Raw genomic sequence first — 20,615 nt, 5'->3', positions numbered from 1 at the left:
CTTTCATAAAACAGGTGAAATCATCAAAAATTCAAATGCAGGATCTCATAGACTTGGAATAATACTGTATGATTAGTTTGAGACACTAAAATCTCCAGCTGGCTGATGCCGTATGGATCTCATTAATGCAGTGTAGAGTGTATTTTTTTCCCCATGTCATGCCTCTACAGCTTTAATTAAAAGTCACTCAGAATCGCAGTTCACACGTCATTTTCTGTTTGAACGTCGGCTTGTAAGTAGGACACCCATTCCACAGAAGCTGGGAAAACCGTCACTTGGCAGCCACTTCTCAGATATTCCAAGAGTTTGCTGTGTCTCCATTGTCAGGTTGGGAACCTAATCTATAATTGGCATCCATCATTGTTCAGATATAAAAATACACCATATATATGTACAGGATCTTGGATGAAAGGAGCACTCATTTGGAAGTGTTTATTTTTTTTCAGTTGCTACGTTCACATCATGTGCATGTTATTGTAAGACATGTCTTTGTAAGAAACATCTTTATCCAAATGTGCTTTTAGTGTTTTACACAAAAGTAAGTTGTCCTTTATGTGAGGAAATACATTTTCCTTTGAGTTGGCAGAAGGCTGTTTCATTATTACCTCTTCCTTTAATTGCTTTAGTAGCAATGAAAAGATTTTGGAACAGGTTGCTGTCAATAGAAGAAACATAAATGAATGTCACGTTAAAAAAGAAGTGCTGTTAGAGCCTAGTGATCATGTGGATTCAGATTTTTTTTTAATTTACAACTTAATTGCCCTTCTGGTTCATTTAGCCAACGGTCATATTGGCTATCACATATGATGGCTTCTTCAGACAGCTCAGTTTGACCTACAGGACTCTTCTTCATCATGTCCAATTTGCCAGCCGTGGCCAGCTAACTAATTATATTTCATGAGCTGATCCCTCTGAGTTTGAGTCTGATTTGGGTGCTTGATTAGCCTCCTGTTTTATCACCTCAGAGTCTTCAATTTTGTTCTCACACTTTATGCTGACAGCCCTGGTACCTTAAGGTTGCACACTGCAGTACTGCTGCATAAATTTAACATTCATGTCAAAAGAGTTCGAGAATCGCTTCTCTGCCAATACGGCTCCAATGCAGAAAAAGATTGTTGCACTTGGAAAAGCTGAAAAAGGACTTGAATGGCATTCCACACGTGTTTTTATAATTCTACAAGCCTGATGTTCAACGTAATTATGTGCTTTATGTGAGAGGTAGCAAAAAAAATACTCACCCTAAAAAACTCTTTTGTGGAACCAGAGTCCAGAGTGCCATATGCTATCTCTGTCTGCTTTGCCAGATCTTCAGCACTCTCTATTGGAGAGACCATCCTTTCCACTGTCAAGAAGGCAGCTAGGTTGGCTGTGTAAGATGAGATGATGATGAGGGTGAAGAACCACCACACGCCACCGACTATACGGCCTGAGAGAGACCTACATGAAGGTTGTCCATGACATGGAAAACAAAATGAAATTATTTAGAAATGCATGACGAATATCAAGTGGTATGGTTGTATGTCTTGTATTGTACACTTCTTGAATTTCAATGTACATTGCATTTCTGCTGCTACTGTAATTCTTTGAAACAGTCAAAGTGAAAGTTCCTGTCATAGCCTGAAGAAAGCTACACCATCTCAGAAATCTCTCAATTAATTAATTGATTAGGGATTCAGTTATATGAATTAATTCCCCTTGAATCTTAACGTTATATTATAGAATGATTTGTTAGGCAACTTTACTTCCACCTTTGTGGCCCTTTTCTGCCCTAGCATGATTGTACCCCGACGTACAGAAAGGTATGTTTGCATGGGTTTGGGTGTAAAAAAAGAGAGTGGAGACATCAACCCTATCAAACACTACATCAAATAAACTAGAAGAGACATTGTGAACCACACATTTTGTTTTCAGTATGAATGGAGACTAATTCTCAGAAAAGTTGGGAGGTCAGTTTATTTGTGTTTATATCCTATTTTCATTTTTCCGTAAATTTGTCAATCCTTAACTCCATAATGTACCTTGGTTTAAAGGTTGGTTAATCAATTACATGAATATTAACTCCCCATATCATTATGTTTTAGCTTAAATTATTCCCCTCCGAAGGAAAAGGACAAGAAATAAAGATGCCTGGCCTCTATATACATTCCATCATTACGTGTCTGTAACTTTAGATTTTGCGCCATTGACCCACCTTGGGGAGATGTCACAGCCTTGCTGCATGAAGGCGCCCAATGAGAACCAGAGAGAATTGAAAATCCCAAAATCATTGGGAGGATCAGGGGGCGTCTGAGGGTCTTTGGTCTCGTCCTGTTCCTCAAGGTTCCACTCGTAAGGACTGAACCGACTGACCAGGAACAGAACCACGCTCACCCCAATATAGGCAAACACTATACACATCCAGATCTCATAGGCCAGTGGATCCAAGAAGGAGAAAACGCCAGGCTTGGACTTTTGAGGCTTCTTTATCATAATGGAGATGCCCAAACTCATAAATGGCTTGGAAAAGTCTATCACTTCCTCTCGTACCAGAGTAATGGTGAGAGGTGCAACAGCTATATCTGCTCTCTGGAAACAGGAACATGCACAGTGATCATTAGTTATGACCTGCATGAAAAGTCATGTGTGTACATGTGAAATGCTGCAGCTGAAAACTTGCAAATAAAGGAGAGCGGTATCTCAAATTTTACATCAATTATCAAACAGAAAAAGAACATACATCTTAAGGCTGGCTGCAAAACACACAGGAAAATAATACTTCTCCGCGGCCTATGAATTTGAAAGTAAAAAACAAACAAAACAAAAATACAGTGAATCAAAGTAAAGTTCATTTGGTAAAAAGAAACCAGAAAGTGGACTGTTTTTTACAGGATCAGACAGGTGTTGGAGTTAGCCAAATGCTCCTCAATCTAGCTGTGTCACAGTTTCTCAGGGCAAATGTCCCAATGCCACTGGACTTAGTTTCCATCAGTTCCATTAAGAAAAGTATTTTATGTTAAATTATCAAGGTTATTTTTTAAATTAATTAATTAATTTATTTATTTTTACCTTAAAAAAAAAAGTAAAATGACATGACAGAAATTTTACGTTAAGAGTTATCAATGCTATAATATACTGTATCAATGCATTACTGAAATATTTTCACATAGAGTGGATCGTGGAAGGCAATTAATTTGTTTCATTAGGGCTAGCAATAATTTTAACAGCAGCAGCTTAGTCATTTGCCTTCAATTATGAATAACAGTGGTAAGTCTAATGACATCATGTAACCCCCCCCCCCCCCAAAAAAAAATTAACATTTTAAATAAAGTAGCTTTTCTTTTGTTACACGCAGTTTTCATGTAAAAACGCCACTTTATAGTCTGTGTAGTTCTAGTATTGTGCGGATTTGACGTTTGGTTTGGAAATTGACAAAACATTAGCTTGTGGCAGACTGAAAATGTTTACAAGGTCAAATGCGTAGGAGCATAACTAGACCCTATAAATACAATTTTTTTCTTACCCCTGTCAACACACCTTTGTGAAGGGCTATAACCATTTAATCCTTGTGCAGGCATAAGAAGCACCTCAATCAATGGCCGGGGAAACAAAGCAATAGCAGCCTCAGGCCTAACCTTTAAAAGACAACTAAAATCTAATTAATTTAATGGTCAAAAGGTCAAAATGTACACAACTATTAGTCTCGGCTCACCTGCTGTTTAAATTATGGGCTTGTAAAGACTTAATGGTGTCGTGAAAGATCTATTTTTTTCTCTCAAGCTGCAGAAAGTGGAATTTTCCCATTTCAGAGATAATTTCGAGACCATAGCACATCAAACCATGCAATCTAGCAGGTTGATGGTTGGGAAATTGAACAGAGGAGAAAGCAAAACCCTTAGGCCATCTGTATTCGGCTCCAATTCAACTTATACCATAGCTTAGAGCGAGGCGTTTGGGGTACTCTTGGTGTTGCAAGAACCTGAGCTCTTTCAGATTTGAAACATGGCGTGACCCTTCGCTTATGTGCGAGCCCCAACCTTTATAGAGTACAACACATATGGATCTTGTTGTCGCTAACCCCGATCCACCATTTAACTGTTGATTTTGTCAGCTGTGAAGTTACAATGTGGGATATTCATCACGGACGTCAAACATTAAACACAATTACACATTCACTTCAAAGGCACACAATACGTCTCTCATTGAAGTGATTACAGAGTGTTTGCCATATGGACTCATTGTTTTCATGTACTTACCTCACTTTTGCCTGCAAGAAAGGGAGATTTGTAGGCTAAGCAAAACTGAATAATTGCAGTGAACAGCACTGAGAAATGATTTCATTTTCTCCGTCTCAAGATGATCACCAACCCTCCCATATTTGTGGCTGCATTGGACAAATTCCCTCAAGGCTGAGCACCGCGGACGGCATTAAGACTCTGTAGTGGGCAATAGCCAATGAGCTGTTGGTGATAAGCTTAAGACAGAAAAATGAGATCTCCTCTCATGTTGAAGTTCCTTGCAAACTGTCATGTAATCAGTGAAAAACAAGGCTCCCAGTACTCACCCCATAGACCAGTTCACCCACCATCCCGTTCCATGCCTTGGTCTCGGGGTCTCGGGCTCCATACTTCCCATCCATTACTATAGACAGTTTGTACTTAATTCCAACATGTTTGGCAATCTCAGATGCTAAATCGACGCAGTAGCCTTCATATCTGTCATTCCCCTCCAGATGCATATAATTTTTCTTGTACATCACATAAGGAGCTTCCTGTTGGTTCAAACACAAACTGGTTTACTCACCACTTGGTATACATTCAGTTATTTACACAGCATTATACACGCATGCACTCATTTGAGGCTGTGCACTCACACTCACACACAGATTTAACATACTACATACTAGACTAGTTGCTATATTCATTTTCATGCAGTCATGCAGAAAGAGATGATGCATTGCGAATGCACATAGACGCTCTGATAACAGCAGTGTGACGGCGTGGACACGCTGTTATCGAGACGTGGAAGCGAACAGACACCAAGCCCAATGCACCCAACCCAATTTGAGCCCAAGGGTGCAACTCTGTGCAATCTTAAAGGGGTCGGGGTGGGGTGGGGGTTGTTTGAAGGAGAGAGAACAGACTTCAAACCTGTTTCCACCAACTGATACTGCATTTTATTGTGCAAGGTCCCAAAGTACTTGAACCATCCCACTTTTCATTACTGTTTTGTTGGTGCGTTGGTTGCAGGGGTATGATTGTATGGGTATAAATAAATGCACTGCTCTCTGTTGATTGATTAACAGACTTGTCTACCCTCTTCTGTGTAAAATCAAATGAATGATATATATATAAAAAAAAACCTTCCATCGGAAAGATGATTCAAAGCCAAGTTTCTTGTTTTTGCTGCACTGTACTGGGCTACTATTATTTTCTTTATTGAATTAATTAATGAATTACGCACTGTCTTAGCATTATGGTAGCGTGTTATCCTATTTACATAGCTGATGCAGCTTACGCCTTGTCTCCGCACACCTCAGTGGAAACGCAAGCATATTTGGGTTTATTTACAGATACGAAACCTACCATGGCAGTACAAACTGAACGGTAAAACTTGGTGGAAAATCGGCTTTAGGTTGTGTTTACACAACATCGGACTGGTAAAAGAAAAGTTCTTCCTTTGGGTTCTCGCATATGGTGTCAAACTGATTCCCTGATCAAACGACCTTGCAAAAACAATTGAAAACACGGTCATATGTATGCCACGGCATAGTTGGTAAATTGAAATGAAACGTCATTATAGGTCTTGTCCGTGTTTTTGAATCCCTTTTGTCAGCATTTGTGTGGGTTTAACAAATAGTATAATTTTACTGTTTTCTGGAAAAAAACAATGTTGTGTAAATGGCCCTTACTGTGAACCATTGGAGAGTAAAGAGAGGCATAAAGGGCTCGGGAGTCATTGGATGGGCAAGGTCAGCACAGTGGTGGGTGGGGATGGGAATGGGGATGGGTTTCACAAGTAAATGCTAGTGACAGGAGAGAGATCAGAGTGCCCAATCTTATTTCAACATATTCAAGCTCATTGCACTAATGCGCACTTAAAGGCTGTTCCATTCCAAAAAATAAAAAGAGAAAATCAAACAAACAAAAATAAAACAAAATGAGCTGTAGCTTTTTAGAAAAAAAAATGCAAAACCACTCCTTGTATGAAGGAATTAGAGCAGGAGCGTGCCAGGTTTTCATCTCCCTTACAAAATGCTGGTGCAGCTAATCTTTTCTCTTACCGAGCACATCATCATTAACAAACAATAGGGCTGCTCAGGAGAGCGGGCATCGTCATTACAGCCGCACGCAATTAGAGTGCAAGTGGGAAAGCAATGGTTTGTTTGTTCAGTGCTGAACACATCCCCTCACCTCAGAATCAGTCAACCGTTTTCCCCCAGTTAACACATCTTATCTCCTGACTGTATTTCTCATATCAAGATTTCTTCCTACTGAGCGGTTTGCCTGATTCCAAATATGGCCTTTTCATTTCCAACCATTTTCTCCAAAACGTTTGTATTATGGTAATTTATGTCTACATAATTATTATGAAATTACCAAATTCATCCTTCCTAATTGAAAGTTCAACACAGAACAAATGGAAGGAGCAATAGAAGGAAAATGACAATAACAAGGAAAAATACCACAACTTCTTATTATTTAGCTTTTCCAGCTTGGAAAAAAACTTTGCATTATCATTCTCAAGTCATTCCCTCGGCCAGTCGATCCCAAGTGTCATTGAACATTTACTTGATGAGGACAGACAGGTCTACTTACGTATGTAACTGATGGAGTCAACCATTATTATTGATACCATTATTGTGATGTCACTGCTACGACAGGCCACTGAAGTATGGAAAATCAAAATGCTTTGACACCCACACGGATACAGTTGAAACACTCGCCCATCGACTGTTTCAACATGTAGTGAGTGGATGGAAAGCAACACAAAAAAGATGTGGTTCTACCCGCCCAGGACAGAATGTATCACTCATTGGCAATCAACACCATGACCTCGAGTGGCAGAATACGTGAAACATTTCAAACAATTTGGAAAGTGTACCATAATAGTAGTGACCACAATCGTTCGGTTTTCCACTGAGGAGTCGTTGGTGACCTGCGGGTCCATTATATTTACAAAGCGTGTGAACTCGTTCCAGTACCCGATCTGTAAAGAGAGAACATTGATTAGTGGTGCTGTGATTACAAATGACAGCCACATTGCATGGACAACAAACCTGGAAATTATTCCAACCTGAAAATGAAATAAAGTAACAATAATAAATAATAATAATAATACATTGTAAGATTTTTTTCATGATGGGAGTCCCCCAAACTGTTCTATAAGGATTGATTTGGCCATTAGTGTTATGCCACATTTCTAGGAATGATTACTTCTAGGTACATACAATCAACCATGTTCAGAGCAGCAGACTCTACCCCAAAGGTTGACATACTGTACCTCCCGAAAGAACTACCCCCACAGCAGGGTCTCACTAATTTTAGACAATAGTTACTGCAGTCCAACCACACAATGGTTCGTCAAAAATTATGCAGTTCAAATGTGCTATTAGTAGGCATACCACATGTTTAGGACAGGAGTCATTATTAACACATTTGATAGATTTGTATTGACCATGGTAAGGGTTGACAATGTAAAAAGGAAACGGAATGGCACTGTGAAGAGTTTGGGCTGAGATTTTGACTGATGAAAAATGTCAATCTTGAATGCCACTATAGCTTGAAACGAACAAAAGCGGATGGAGTTTGGGTGTAAACTACAGTAAATAGTAATGTAAAAAAAAAAAAAAAAAAAGGTTCTCAGGTCCAAAAAAAGTGTAATTGAAAATAATCATGTGTGGTGTAGTATTTGCATTTAATTGTGTTTTGTTCCAAAAAAATAATAATTTGATGGTGTTTAAAGATATTAAAATAATACTTTTTAAAATATACTGTATATTATATTACATTTTGTACCGTAATTGTTTAATTTGTGGTTTTAAAGGCATCGACATTTTTAAAGACAAATCTAAATGTTTCACCCAAAAATGCTCATAATATAATACATAATAACTTATTAAGTAAACATAAGCAATATGAAATATATTAAAATAAATAAAAATACTTCCATATGATCAAAATCTGTAATTATGAATTTTGTATGGTCCTTAGAGGACTTCATAAAAAATGTAAATGTTGCCTTGGATAGAAAAAAAACAGTGCCCATGCCTGGTTTAAGGCATAATAACCGTAGTGCAAAACTCTTTGAAGCAATGCAGTTCCCAGAAGGCTGCATTATACACCATAATAGAAACAAATGAGAAGTGTTAAGAGTGCAGTAATGCGGATAAAAACAAATATCTTTACTTCTATATTCAAAGAGGAATTATCACATACATGAGAATATGTGATTATTTTTTAAATTCTCCCACATTGTTATTTTTTTTTTAATCCTGTGCTGCAGTCGAATGTTTTTCTGCACTATCTGAAAATAAAGCAGACAATTATAATCCCTCCCACCTTTAGCCTCCCAGGTTTTATGGTAAATAATTGATACTCAAGGCCTGTGAACTGCATTCATGCTTTAATAATTTAGCATATAACTCCAGTGGCTCTATGGTTTCTACTGCGTGGGGCTGCCATGGTAGTTACTCTGCATTCTGCTGTACAGATGCTTAACTCACACCAATGTCAACTGTTTGTTTGCCCATCTGAAATAATGGCTGCTCTGGCTCACGATGAAACGCCTTGCATGTGTTGCTGCCAGTTTTCTAACTGTTGCTGGCTCAGGTTTTACCATTCACATCTGGCCTCCATTTTTTTCACCCACGTCAGATCTTTATAAATATTTGGGCCAGGCAGGTGTTAAAAGGAAGGGGAAAAAAATATGAAGTGGAGGCACTAGAATGCGCCAAAGTTTTGCTGGGGCTGTTGAGAATGTATTGTAGTCGTTTCCCCAATGTTAGAAAATCTCAAAATGTTTAATCCGTCCTGTCTGCATGGACACGGGATGAGAGACGTGGGATGAGAGTCGTGTCATGGAGCGCTGCTCCAGAGGCAAAGTCCTGATTTCACCCTGAGTGGCTGAGGCACATATCAGCGCCATACATCACTAGTGACAGTCACAGCTTGCAAACCTCCTCCTCGCACTGCTGCTGGGCTGAGTCGGCCTCCCGCTCCTGACAAACTGCTGCCCAGCTTGTCTTCTATCCCCTCGTTGCCTCACACTCACACTGTGACCCCCCCGCCTCCTCTCGAAACCTTCACCGGATCCCTGCTCTTGGCTGTCTTTTGGCTGTAGGGGTACAGTGATGCTAATTGAAGGGTGGGCTTTATAGGCCTCAAAGGCCGGGGTGTAATCATGTGTCATATCGGACCAGATCACACTCACGAAAAAAATCACAGCTGTCTCTTGCAACTGGGTGAGGTTAAGAAATAAAGTCAGAGGTCATTATATGTTATAATGTGAATTTACTACTGTGAATTACCATTTTAAAGATGAGGCAAAGAAATTATCATATCTCTGTTACAGTAATTGGTAATTTGAATGGAAATTACTTCCGGGCGAGGGCCAGAAATCATACCTGCACGATCCAATGACATGGGATTACTCTTGCATCTTTCATGACGGGACACTTTTAGCAGTCTGATCACAGGCTGTGTGTGATTTGTGTGCCTTCTAATACTTGCATACATCAGCACAGCTGCTAACTAATAGAGGTAGACAATGGAAGCCTGCTACTGTCCTTACGACACTAAGAACCCTTTGCATTGAACAAGTTGAGGTAGTGGCTTATTTGAAAATGTCACACAGTCTTCCAGGAGAATACATGTGAATATTAAAGCATGCTCAAACATGTGTCAACATGAGTCAAGTCTAATTTGAAAGTTGTATTTTGGCAAAATCTCATGGCCACAAATCTTTGATGTCTGCAAGTGTTTTGGTGTCTTTGAAATAGGGGGTGGGCATAGTTAACGTAGTAAAGTCAAGTGATTGTGTGGAAATTCCATCCATCCATCCATCCATTTTCCAAGCCGCTTCTCCTCACTAGGGTCGCGGGCGAGCTGGAGCCTATCCCAGCCAACATCGGGCAGGAGGCGGGGAACACCCTGGTTGCCAGCCAATTGCAGGGCACATACAAACAAACAACCATTATTCGCACTCACATTCACACCTACAGGCAATTTAGAGTTGTCAATTAACCTACCATGCATGTTTTTGGGATGTGGGAGGAAACCGGAGTGCCCGGAGAAAACCCACGCAGGCACGGGGAGAACATGCAAACTCCACACAGGCGGGGCCGGGGATTGAACCCCGGACCTCAGAACTGTGAGGCAGACGCTCTAACCAGTCGGCCACCATGTCGCCTGTTTGGAAATTATTTTGATTAATCCTGTCTTGATGCAACTGAGTCAAAACTGAGTGTGTCCTGACTGTGACCAGCTAAGGTGCAGTCGATTCACTCCAAACTAGTTTGTGGTCGGAAGAATAACAAAACATAATTTCACTAAATTCAGTCAGCTCAAATGCCACTCATTTCATGTTACTCGTGGTGTTACTCAAGGCCTCATTGTCGGGCCGCTTCTGTTCATAATCTACTTACTTCCTCTTGGTCAGGTCTGGCATGAATTCAACATAAATTTTCATTGGTGTGCGGATGACACCCACCTCTACCTATCCACAGAACCTAACGCCACATAATCACCCGGCTCCCTCTCTGGTTGTTTACAAGAAATCAAATCGTGGTGCTCACAAAACTTTATAAAACTGAACATTATTGAAATTAAATGCTTTGTAGTGGTCCTAAATCCTTTGTGCTTTTGCTCTCTGAAGTGAGTCTTCACCAGATTAGCCAAGTAGGTCAACAGGCTTTCCTTGTTTTTACATTTAGGTTGACCTGTAAGCTCCAGTAAGCTAATGGTGGCATTTAATATTTGAGTGTTTCAAATTTATTACCTTACATGGACCCATTTTTGGGATACTTAGAGTATATTTTATATGTATAGCTTCCTGTTTTATTATTATTATCTAAATCAAATCTGTACTCAGAATTACAGGTAGGACCCGGTATGTTTTTTACTTCTTTCTGCTACTACTGAACATGTATATTTATATGCTGTTGTTGCCTTCTTCTGTTTTTGTTTAAAAACAATTGTTAAAAAAAAAAGAAAAAAAAAAGATTGGTTTTCTTTAAATAAAGACATCTATATTAATTGTATTTTTTGCCATCTAGAATGAAAACAGAATTTAGATTTCACAGCTCACTCACTCGATGCAATCTGTACTGGGCCCTGCTCAGATAATATCTGCCAAAATCCCAAAAATTAACCGATCAATTGATTGTTAATTTTCCATCAAGGATTCCTATCCCAGGTTATTAATAATGTGGGGGGGAAAAAATTTCTGATCATCTTATTTGGAATGATAGAGGCCTTTGTTCTTACCTTCCTTGGCCCACCTATTTTCATCTCATACACATCTATGGTGTAGTTGGTCCGACGGCCATAGTTGTCAAACTGGATGTTGCCAGTCATCCCCTGCACTTGGACCTGTCATGTGACACACACACACAGACAGAGATCACTTTGCATATATAGCTGGTATTACACTGCTCATGTCCTTGGAGCTACTGGAGTGTGCACAGTCCGTTAATCAAATGATGAACTGGATTCGTTTTAATAAAAGATGTAGTTTTATGGTAATGAGGGTCTGAATTTGAGTGAGCTTTGCGCAAAGATATCTGGAGGCAGCGGCAGCAGAACAGCTCCACGGTCGCTTTCCTTCTCTCTGTCACTTTCCATCTTTATCTTGCTCGTTTGCTATCGCTGCTTCGCTTCTTCCGGCCATTTTTTCCCACTTATTTGCTCACCCGCTATCCTCCTCTTCCTCTTGTCCTTCCTACCCTACCGTTTTGAGAGCTCTCTCGATATCGATGCCTTGGCTCCAAGGTACAGCGGGATTGGCAAGACAGTCTCCGGCACTGCCACGACGAGAGACGTCCACACGTTGGCGCCGCAGGTACCGGAAGGCCTCTGCTATCACCAGGATGGCATCATGTGTCAGTGCTGAAGTGTACTGTAATCAAAGAAAAAAAAACACACGACAACACAGCAAGCTTGTATTACTGATTTTGCATTCCATCTCTGACTTTGTATTGCCAGAGAAGGTGAATAGCTTTCTTTCCCCGACGCAACAATTAGGTATGTTAAAACATGAGATGTGTGGGGCCCATTGGCATTGGAATTAGAGAGAGGTGTTATGGCTTGAGGGTGTGTTTACAAAAAAAAATTGAATTGAAAAGGTGCGAATGACTCGGGGTGTTCAAGAAGAGGTTTAAAAATATAATACTAAAACATGCAAAACTCAGGTATAAACATGAGAAACTGCAGAAATATTGGAACTTCTAGATGTGTTAGCTTGAGTGCAATGAAAATATAGGGCTGTATAAATGTGGAAGGGTCAAATGATTTTTATGTCGATGAGACATATGCATGTACGTATATATATATATATATATATATATATATATATATATATAAGTAAATGTGTAATTTTATATAATGTATACACGGTATAAGGGTCTACTAGTTGAGCTCATTCATAAGATTATAAGTATATTATAATATTATTAAGTGCATACAGGGGCATGTTTTTTGTTTTGTTTCTTTGCTTTTGGGATAAATCACGGCACATGAATAACCTAACATGATATGAGTCAAAATTTATAGAGAACAAGGGTATAGCCTAGAGTGTTTTTTTTATTTTACTTCTTCCCACTCCCTTTGAACATTTAAACTGTGATGAATGAAGACATCAATTAATGTTCTTTTCCTTTGTTTGAAATAAAATTTTGTTATTATGAATGACTCTTGTGTTTATATGTTCAATAAAATCAATCAATTGAAAAAAAAAATCATGTCACATTATTCCTTTGTCATTTGTCTCAAAAGTCAAGACCGCAGGCAGGTGATGGAACTAAATGGTTTCTGGTTTGACTCCCACTTCCCTCTCATCCTACTGAAGTATCCTTGAGCAAGACTCAGATTATTCAGTTGCTCAGGAAGCTGAATAAGCGTATGAGGACAGAGTAAAAGAGATTTGAGTACTCTGACGCTAAAAGAGGACTACATGAATGTATTTATCTCAGCAATCTAATCACACATATTTGATTAGAACTTCTAGTTGTGTGGTCAGAACCTCTTTCAAAACTTTTAGTGCATAATTTGCATGGGGCCAGCGCATCAATATGTGATCTTATTCCCCATGCACGTCCCCTTTAATTTAGCCTGACCTTTTCCCCAGCGACGGCTTGGGGAACTTGTTTTTTATTTGGATCACTGCAGCATGACAAAATCTAATTAAATGCCATTCAAAATCCATTTCTTTCTTGCTCATCGTTTAATTTGATGTAAATTGAAGCCATGATATCACCTTGCCTGACACTGCTTATCGATATATTGATTGTTGGGGGGGATGCAAAGTGGAGGAAGTAAAGAGTGGGAAGTAAACATAATGACAAAGGCAAACAGAGGATGATCGGAAAGAAAGAAAAAACAGATAACTTCAGAGGGAGTGATCATTTTACTTTGCATGCACAGTGAAAGGGCTTCCAATCAAAGTACCTTCAGAGGAGCATTCCGGGCTTCTGGGAATTCTCTTTCATCTAGCCGCTCCCAGCGCTGCATAAACTGCTGCACAATGGGGTTCTCAGGGTTGACTATTTGAAAGCCTGAAATGTTGGCTCCTCCAGCAAACACTTTGTCCAAACTCACATTAGAAAATCCCTGAGATGAGAAAGAGGGGAAATAGGGTTGTTCCCTTTAATTATAAGTCTCGAGGCGTAACACTACAAAAATGTTGGTGTCATTTGGCAGCGTGCAATGTGCATTTTATTTACTGTAGAAGCTCACACTGTCGGCAAGGTGAAAGCAATGTGTTTGCACAGCACAACTTGATACCAGTTAAACAGCATTCCAGCAGATAATTAAGTTAGTGGACTTTGTCAGATGTTTAAATATTTGTTTTCAAATTTTGTTGTCTTCGTTCTAAAAAGATATCTTCTAAGGTTTGAATTACACAACATGTAGAAGTGTCCAGTTCCAGTGGAGCTCCGAGAACTGTTTTTTTGTTTGTTTGTTTGTTTACTTCAATGTATTTTCAAGTGTCTTATATCGTACATCTCTACATCGACATGAGTGTCAACACCGGGGGTGAAAACATGTAACTTAACAATAATAAATATATTTAGACTTTATTTAATGGCCTGTACTTCCACTGTTCTTTTACTGCAGTTTATTTTATTTTATTTTTTTATTCAACCTATGTTGGGTAGACATGTGTGTTTAGGTTATGGATCCAAGGTTGACATAGCAAACCGATGTCAAAGCTGATTTACTAACCGGGCATGCGTTCTGGGAGGTATATATGAGAATAGTGTCAGTTAACATGCGCAATGTGATTTATCAAAACAGAGTTGAATTTTGCTGGCTAGTTTTGCACAGCAGTGCCACTGGAGTGCAGGCAAAATGAGAAGCGGTGGAGAAACAAATTTGCTTGTGTAAACAGTTTGCCAGAAACAAAGATTATTGTGATATATTGTTTGTTCAACAATGTAATTTTGGATCTTCTGAAGGATCTAAGACCCTGTCTTGGAGCCATGCACAAGAAGGAGTCATGCCATATCACCTTTGACAAAACTCCTTTTGACTGTGCATTTCCTTGCATCTGGGTCAATACAGCACACTGTGATAATTAGTGCTGGCCTCAGAGCAGTTTATTATGTGTTCTGTCCAACGTTTTTTCATGAGGTTTTTGGCTGCCCTAAAATAATAGGCGATAGATTTTCTGTTTTAGTAGGATTGCAGTCTTCGTAGATCACAAGCAACCCGCACACCGACAGGGCGCCCGAGCTGTTGGAGTGAACAAGAAATTTAACACCCGCAATTTGAGAACCTTTCCAAGATGGCTCTGTGACATAGCCATCGGTCTTCAAGAGTTCCGTTGTTTGTTTGTTGTATTTTTGTCGTTTTCATCATTTGGTGTTTGTTGTCCCTCGTGTGGACGCGTGGCGGACGGTTTACAGCGGCAACAGGACAGTAATTGAAGGAGAATGTCGGTGCTTGACGGTTGCACCCTCTTAGCAGCAGGCTTGCAGCCGCACCGTTTCTGATGAGGGGAATGTCGGCGCTGTTCGACTGTCGCCACTTTATGCTTATGTGTATTGATAGGCAGCACTCTTACAACTGCCGCAGAAATTTCAGAGCTGGTGGACTTCTTATGATGGTGCCCTATAACTGGAGGAATGGCGAGGGGAGCTGAGCTGAGCGACATCATGTACGCTGTGATTGCAACATATATAATCAACTGGAGAAGGGAGACTCCAGACCTCCTCTTGGATCTGTAAGCTCTTCATACAACAAAGAGCATGTTTTTTTTTTAAATATTGTTTCTGTTACAGTAACCTGCTGGATAAGTCATTTCGGACCTCTGTATGCTCCACATATATTGAGGAATGACAATAAACTTCAACCACACCATAGTAAATCAGGCCCATAATGCTCGGATTAACAGTGTATCTGATCAGTCTGTTTACGCTGCAGTCACAATGACAGGTATTCAATTTATATCCAATTCTATACACATTTGGAAGAGGCCTGGTTGTGTCACTTGAATAATTCAAATCCAATATTTATATGAAGTAATATACAGCCTAATGCATAAAAAAAAAAAAAAACTCCTAAAATCTGATCAGTCATCCTGCAGCGAATACACGGACTTATACTTTTTAAGGTGAAGTTGTGGTTTTGTAGGTGCAGCATTGTATGTGAATGCTACAAAATCACGTGCTCAGTCTGGAAAAACAGTGTGGGAACACTCAAACTTGTGCAAATGAATATTTCTCATATCTTGAGTGAGTGGGCTTCAGGTAAAATGTTGTCCTCCACAGGCAACTAAAATGTTTACTGCTAGTTCTATTTCCTATTGGGCTATTTATATTGCACATTCCCATTTATTATGACTTGCACTATGTTGTCCTAGGGCCATATTGTTACTGATAAGATAGTAGACAAAATGTGAACCATTTAATGCAAAAGTCTAATCTGTTTTGGGTGTGTGCTAATAAGAACCATGGATGTCTGGCATACAGCCAACCGCAGGTTCTATGCCCTGGAGCATCTCGATTATTACTTACAAGATTGGACAGAATATAGTGGTAGCCACGACTGTTCTTCCCCAGGGCCACAACCTATGGGAGAACAACATCAGTACAGTCAAACATCCATGACATGAACAATAAAAGTGTTGCACATTATATAAGCGACTACACAAATAAGTAAAGCAAAATATGGCCTGTGGAAGAACAAAAGAGAAGTTGCAGAAATTAATTGAGGTGGCGCTGATAATGAGAGAGAATCACGAAGAACATCATTGACTGTTCTGCTCACTTTGAAGTCATTGTGCAGAAAGCCACTGTTGGACAGAAAGGAGAACTAGAAGGGGAGAAAATGACATATTTAAAGCAATTTACAGTGAGACAGTGAGCTGTACTGTGGCTCCCGGTCTGCTTTGAAAATATCACACCTTTGCAGCATAAAAGTGTGTTTCAACCCACGCAGCCTGTCTGAAAATAGTAAGTGCTGTTCTAGGCCTTTCCGTCACTGTGCTACCAATCACGCTGATTTTACCCTAAATTTTCCTCCCACTGTGGATTATTTTGTTGATCAGTGACAGTCATAATTCATGTGGTCATGACACTATTGCACAACATATGCGCGGTACTGTACATGCATAGCATGCTGCACAACACTTATTGAGGAGCATAACATATACTGTCTGTCTGTTGTACTAGAGTGCCTCCAACTACTGGAGACAAATTCCTTGTGTGTTTTTTGGACATACTTGGCAAATAAAGATGATGATTCTGATGATTCTGTGCATGATATACACTATAGAAACATAACATCTGTGTCTTAGTTTGCTCTTTACAGACACTGCAAAGCAAGTTTATAGCAACATTAGCATTATTGCTTTGTTCCTTTTTTGGCATGACAACCTTTGAAAAGTTAAACAAGAAATGGACTAAAGTAATAGGATACATGGCCAATACAATCACGGGAAATTAAGTTGTATTTTGCAGTTATAACAGCTTACATTCTCATGGGAAGATGTTTGACAAGATTAACGATACGGTTGAAGTAAGGACTCATATTCTTCTACACCAAACCTATCCAAATATGATTTTATGGCAGGGTTTCTCAAACTTTTTTTTAAGACTGATAGAATAAGACGTGATTCGTTACTAAGGAACACCAAACTTGAGAGCAAGATGTATTGTTTTAAACTCTGTTTGTTGTTGGTTGTCTTGAGGAGTTACAATTTACATGTATCAGCGTTACATAATTGGGATTAAAAAAAGATGTAACTGTAATTCGGTAGCGTTAAGAAAAAAACGTGCAATCACATTACAGGTACATTTACAAAAACAATTAGATTATTTTGCAAGATTACATTTTTAATGCAGGGAGAGAGGCCGGTAGTTGATTTGAGCCCTTGGCGCTTTCAAACTAGTTGGCCAAGCAAACCTTTCCGGAGTTTAGCAGCACAACAAGTGGCTAAATAGTCACAATGGACATCAAAGGACCGCAGGGAAAGTTTTTTTTGTTGGCCAACCAAAATGACCAGTTTAAAACCAACTCAGAGGGACTGTTTGGCTCGTATTCAGTGGAGGACTTATATATATATTTTTTATAACATTCACAAAGAAAACTGTGATCTGTCAAAGTCCTCAGGACTGCTGGTGAGGCTATGGAGGGTAGCAGCTGGCTCACCCTGCGGGCGCACTTTGTAAGGTGATGTTTCAATATCCCGTCACAAATCACCCACTGCTTTACTATGTAAACTCATTTCATTACCAATACCAGCTGCTAAACTTGTCACTGGGAATAATAAGAAAGGTTTTTTGACAGTTGACATCACATATCATCATTGTTGTTTCATAATTACGCGTGCGCACGTGTGTAAGGCTTAATTTGTCCTCTTTTTTTCCATTTCAATCATAACAAACAGTCATGTGAAAAGGTTTTTTAAAAACTTTGTTATGAAGCTAGTAAATCTAAGTAAGGTGTTGCCTCTTCGGACAGTTTGAAAAAAACCTTTGCTCATGCTACGAAGCAATTGTTTCAAATGGCATCGATACCTCGTGAATGAATGGGCTTATGTTTTTGTTTTCTTACCGTTTGTTCAATAAAGTGATTGACAGCGCACCGGCGGCTATGTTTATCCTCGGCCACCTGTGGAGGGATTACCATTCATCCTAACTAGCAGTGGTAGGCTAAAATAAATTAGCTTGAGAAGTTTAGTTGGTAAGCCAGTTCTGTTTTGCAGTCGACACATTGTAGTTCCGCTTCCTTTTAAGTGTTGACTTTGGATATTCACTGCCCCTTTCCTCCTGGCTCATGCTTACTCCCACGTGAGTCTGCAGTAACTGTCCATATGGAAAAATCACAATGAAATCCTGCAACATAGTGAAAATGTTGCCATCTAAAATTAGATATGTATGATTTAAATTTCCAAGATACAGTGAAACCGCAAAAAAATTAACCGTGATATGGTAACGGGCAACGATTGTCTTGTCGTCTTCTGTGAAACCCCATGAACCAGGTCATAGCTTGCCATGTAGAAAAACTAACACAAATCGGTTTTGTTAATGGTGTGCGCTTTCCTGAATGCCATTGCAGTATTGCTTTTGTTTTAGCGGCTCACTAAATAAATTGCATCATGACAATAAGCCATCATCTTTCATCCAGCATTTCCGCCTTTCTCCTTCTCGATGCGGCTCTTGATCGAACTTGTGCGCTCTGGACTACAGCAAACAATTTAAAGTTGTCACAGCTTTAATGGGGTACCCTTATAAACTTAACAAACCGCTTCTTTCTTTACAACCTGTCCACCCAGGACTTAACTTTTGGTTTTATCCAGAGAGCAGTGCAATTTAGGTGAGCACATTGTTCACTGTCAAGCCGTTCGGGAGAGTCAGTGTTCTGTGACAACTTCCCCATCGTTATGGCATTAAACTCGAAGCACCGCAGGATGTCAGACCAAGGTGGCTATCAGAATCCATCAGTGTGCATATTTTAATGGCTCTTTTACAATAACGCATCCCCTTTCCACTGTAAATGTTCGCCTCATTTTTGCTAGAGTCCTCCTTTTTTATCGTCCTAACCTTGACTTTGGCCATAAGCCTCATCACACGTGCGCTGGAGCGAGCCAGCCAAAAGCCCCGGTCCCCTGCCTGCCTGCAGTTCGCTCTCAGACTGGCAGTGGTGGCATGCGACAACCTTAGCTTGGAGCACAGCCAGCCTGACAGTCAACTCCTTTAATGAAAGACACTGCTGACTGAAAAAAACAAACACACAAACAAACAAAAAACTCAGCAACTGCAGGGAATGATAACTATCTGTTAATGGAGTCAATGAGAACATGATTCTCTTCTTTGTGCTTTCATTTGAGTATTGACTTCCTATTGTTGTCAAAAGTGGGAAAGATCAACCTTCAATCCCTGGGAACACATGCAATTGTCAGCACTGGTTTAGCAAACCAAATGCAATTTTGCTCCTATTTCCCTTAAAATTGGCGTTTTTCTGAAGGGGACAGCTAATTTAAATCCAGTTTATGCCATCTCCATTCTCCCTGAATTGATTCCTGTTGATTTTAATCTCGAACACCTACAAACATAAACCTGCTAACCAATTATTCCCTTTCACAGCGACACAGGAGTAAGGAAAAGTGTTTAGTGTGTCTGCCCCCTCTATAATACAGTTCCTCTTTTTCATAGCCTCTTGAAAATTGATCCACGGGGGCTGTCTTGTTTCTAGTGTGAAGTTTTTCTTAAAAGCCTGATGAGGACAGACAACAACTATGACGACCTTGAGTTCACCCTCATGTAGTTTACCAGGCACACAAAGAGCCCTAAATGTAGAGCTACAGCTTCACGTTCTCCTCCAGCTTTGACCTTTTCACTGCCGGCCGGCTGTGCTGCAAGACAAGAAGCGGCTCTGATAATGATAGCCTCCGCATCAGCTTGTACACATCTCACACTCCTCTCAGGCATATGGAATCCATATTATCCATATTATGGATGAGGACAAAATGAGACATTACCGTATCATGAGGCCTGACAATGATGTACAGTATATCTCATTGGCAATTTCAGTGTTGATTGCATTTGCAATGAGGATTTGCAATTTGCAATGAATTTGAATATTGTGGAAAACAATTTAATTCAGGAGTACAATTCATGTGCCCTGTGACTGACTGGCGACCAGATCAGGATGTAGTCCGCCTTTCGCCCGAAGTCAGCTGGGATAGGCTCCAGTGCCCTGCGACCCTAACCAGAATAAGCGGTGTTGAAAATGGATGGATAGTACAATTCAAAAGGTGGAACTACTGTATTGTGTAGATTCAACAATCAACATGATTTTTTTACTTTTTTAAAATTAGTTAGGAACTGGGCTTTTGAAAATAATTTCCCTAGGTGTTTAATTCATCTGTATATGTTTTATGATTTACAATTTTTTGTTTTTTTACAATATTTTTTT

At 39.7% G+C, this 20,615-nt stretch overlaps 1 protein-coding gene across 6 annotated transcripts in view; it reads right to left on the bottom strand.

Annotated features, from left to right (window-relative positions):
- LOC133407804 (glutamate receptor 3) overlaps positions 1-20,615 on the bottom strand; it is a 122,198-nt gene that overhangs the window by 19,389 nt on the left and 82,194 nt on the right. For all 6 annotated transcript variants that reach the window (XR_009769214.1, XM_061686057.1, XM_061686058.1 and 3 more), the window contains exons 5-12: positions 16,211-16,264; positions 13,641-13,802; positions 11,926-12,093; positions 11,463-11,567; positions 7,081-7,185; positions 4,541-4,747; positions 2,192-2,565; positions 1,239-1,437 (exon numbers count right to left, since the gene is read on the bottom strand). Coding sequence is in view for 5 of the 6 variants with exons in the window: in XM_061686057.1 (XP_061542041.1) it covers positions 1,239-1,437; positions 2,192-2,565; positions 4,541-4,747; positions 7,081-7,185; positions 11,463-11,567; positions 11,926-12,093; positions 13,641-13,802; positions 16,211-16,264 (1,374 nt within the window). In the remaining variant the exon portion in view is untranslated. The remainder of the gene's footprint in view (positions 1-1,238; positions 1,438-2,191; positions 2,566-4,540; positions 4,748-7,080; positions 7,186-11,462; positions 11,568-11,925; positions 12,094-13,640; positions 13,803-16,210; positions 16,265-20,615) is intronic.

This window comes from Phycodurus eques, chromosome 9, assembly GCF_024500275.1.
Source record: "Phycodurus eques isolate BA_2022a chromosome 9, UOR_Pequ_1.1, whole genome shotgun sequence".
In the NCBI taxonomy this organism is placed as follows: domain Eukaryota; kingdom Metazoa; phylum Chordata; class Actinopteri; order Syngnathiformes; family Syngnathidae; genus Phycodurus; species Phycodurus eques.
The sequence above is the reverse complement of the archived record's forward strand: the minus strand, read 5'-3'. Positions and strand labels throughout refer to the sequence as shown.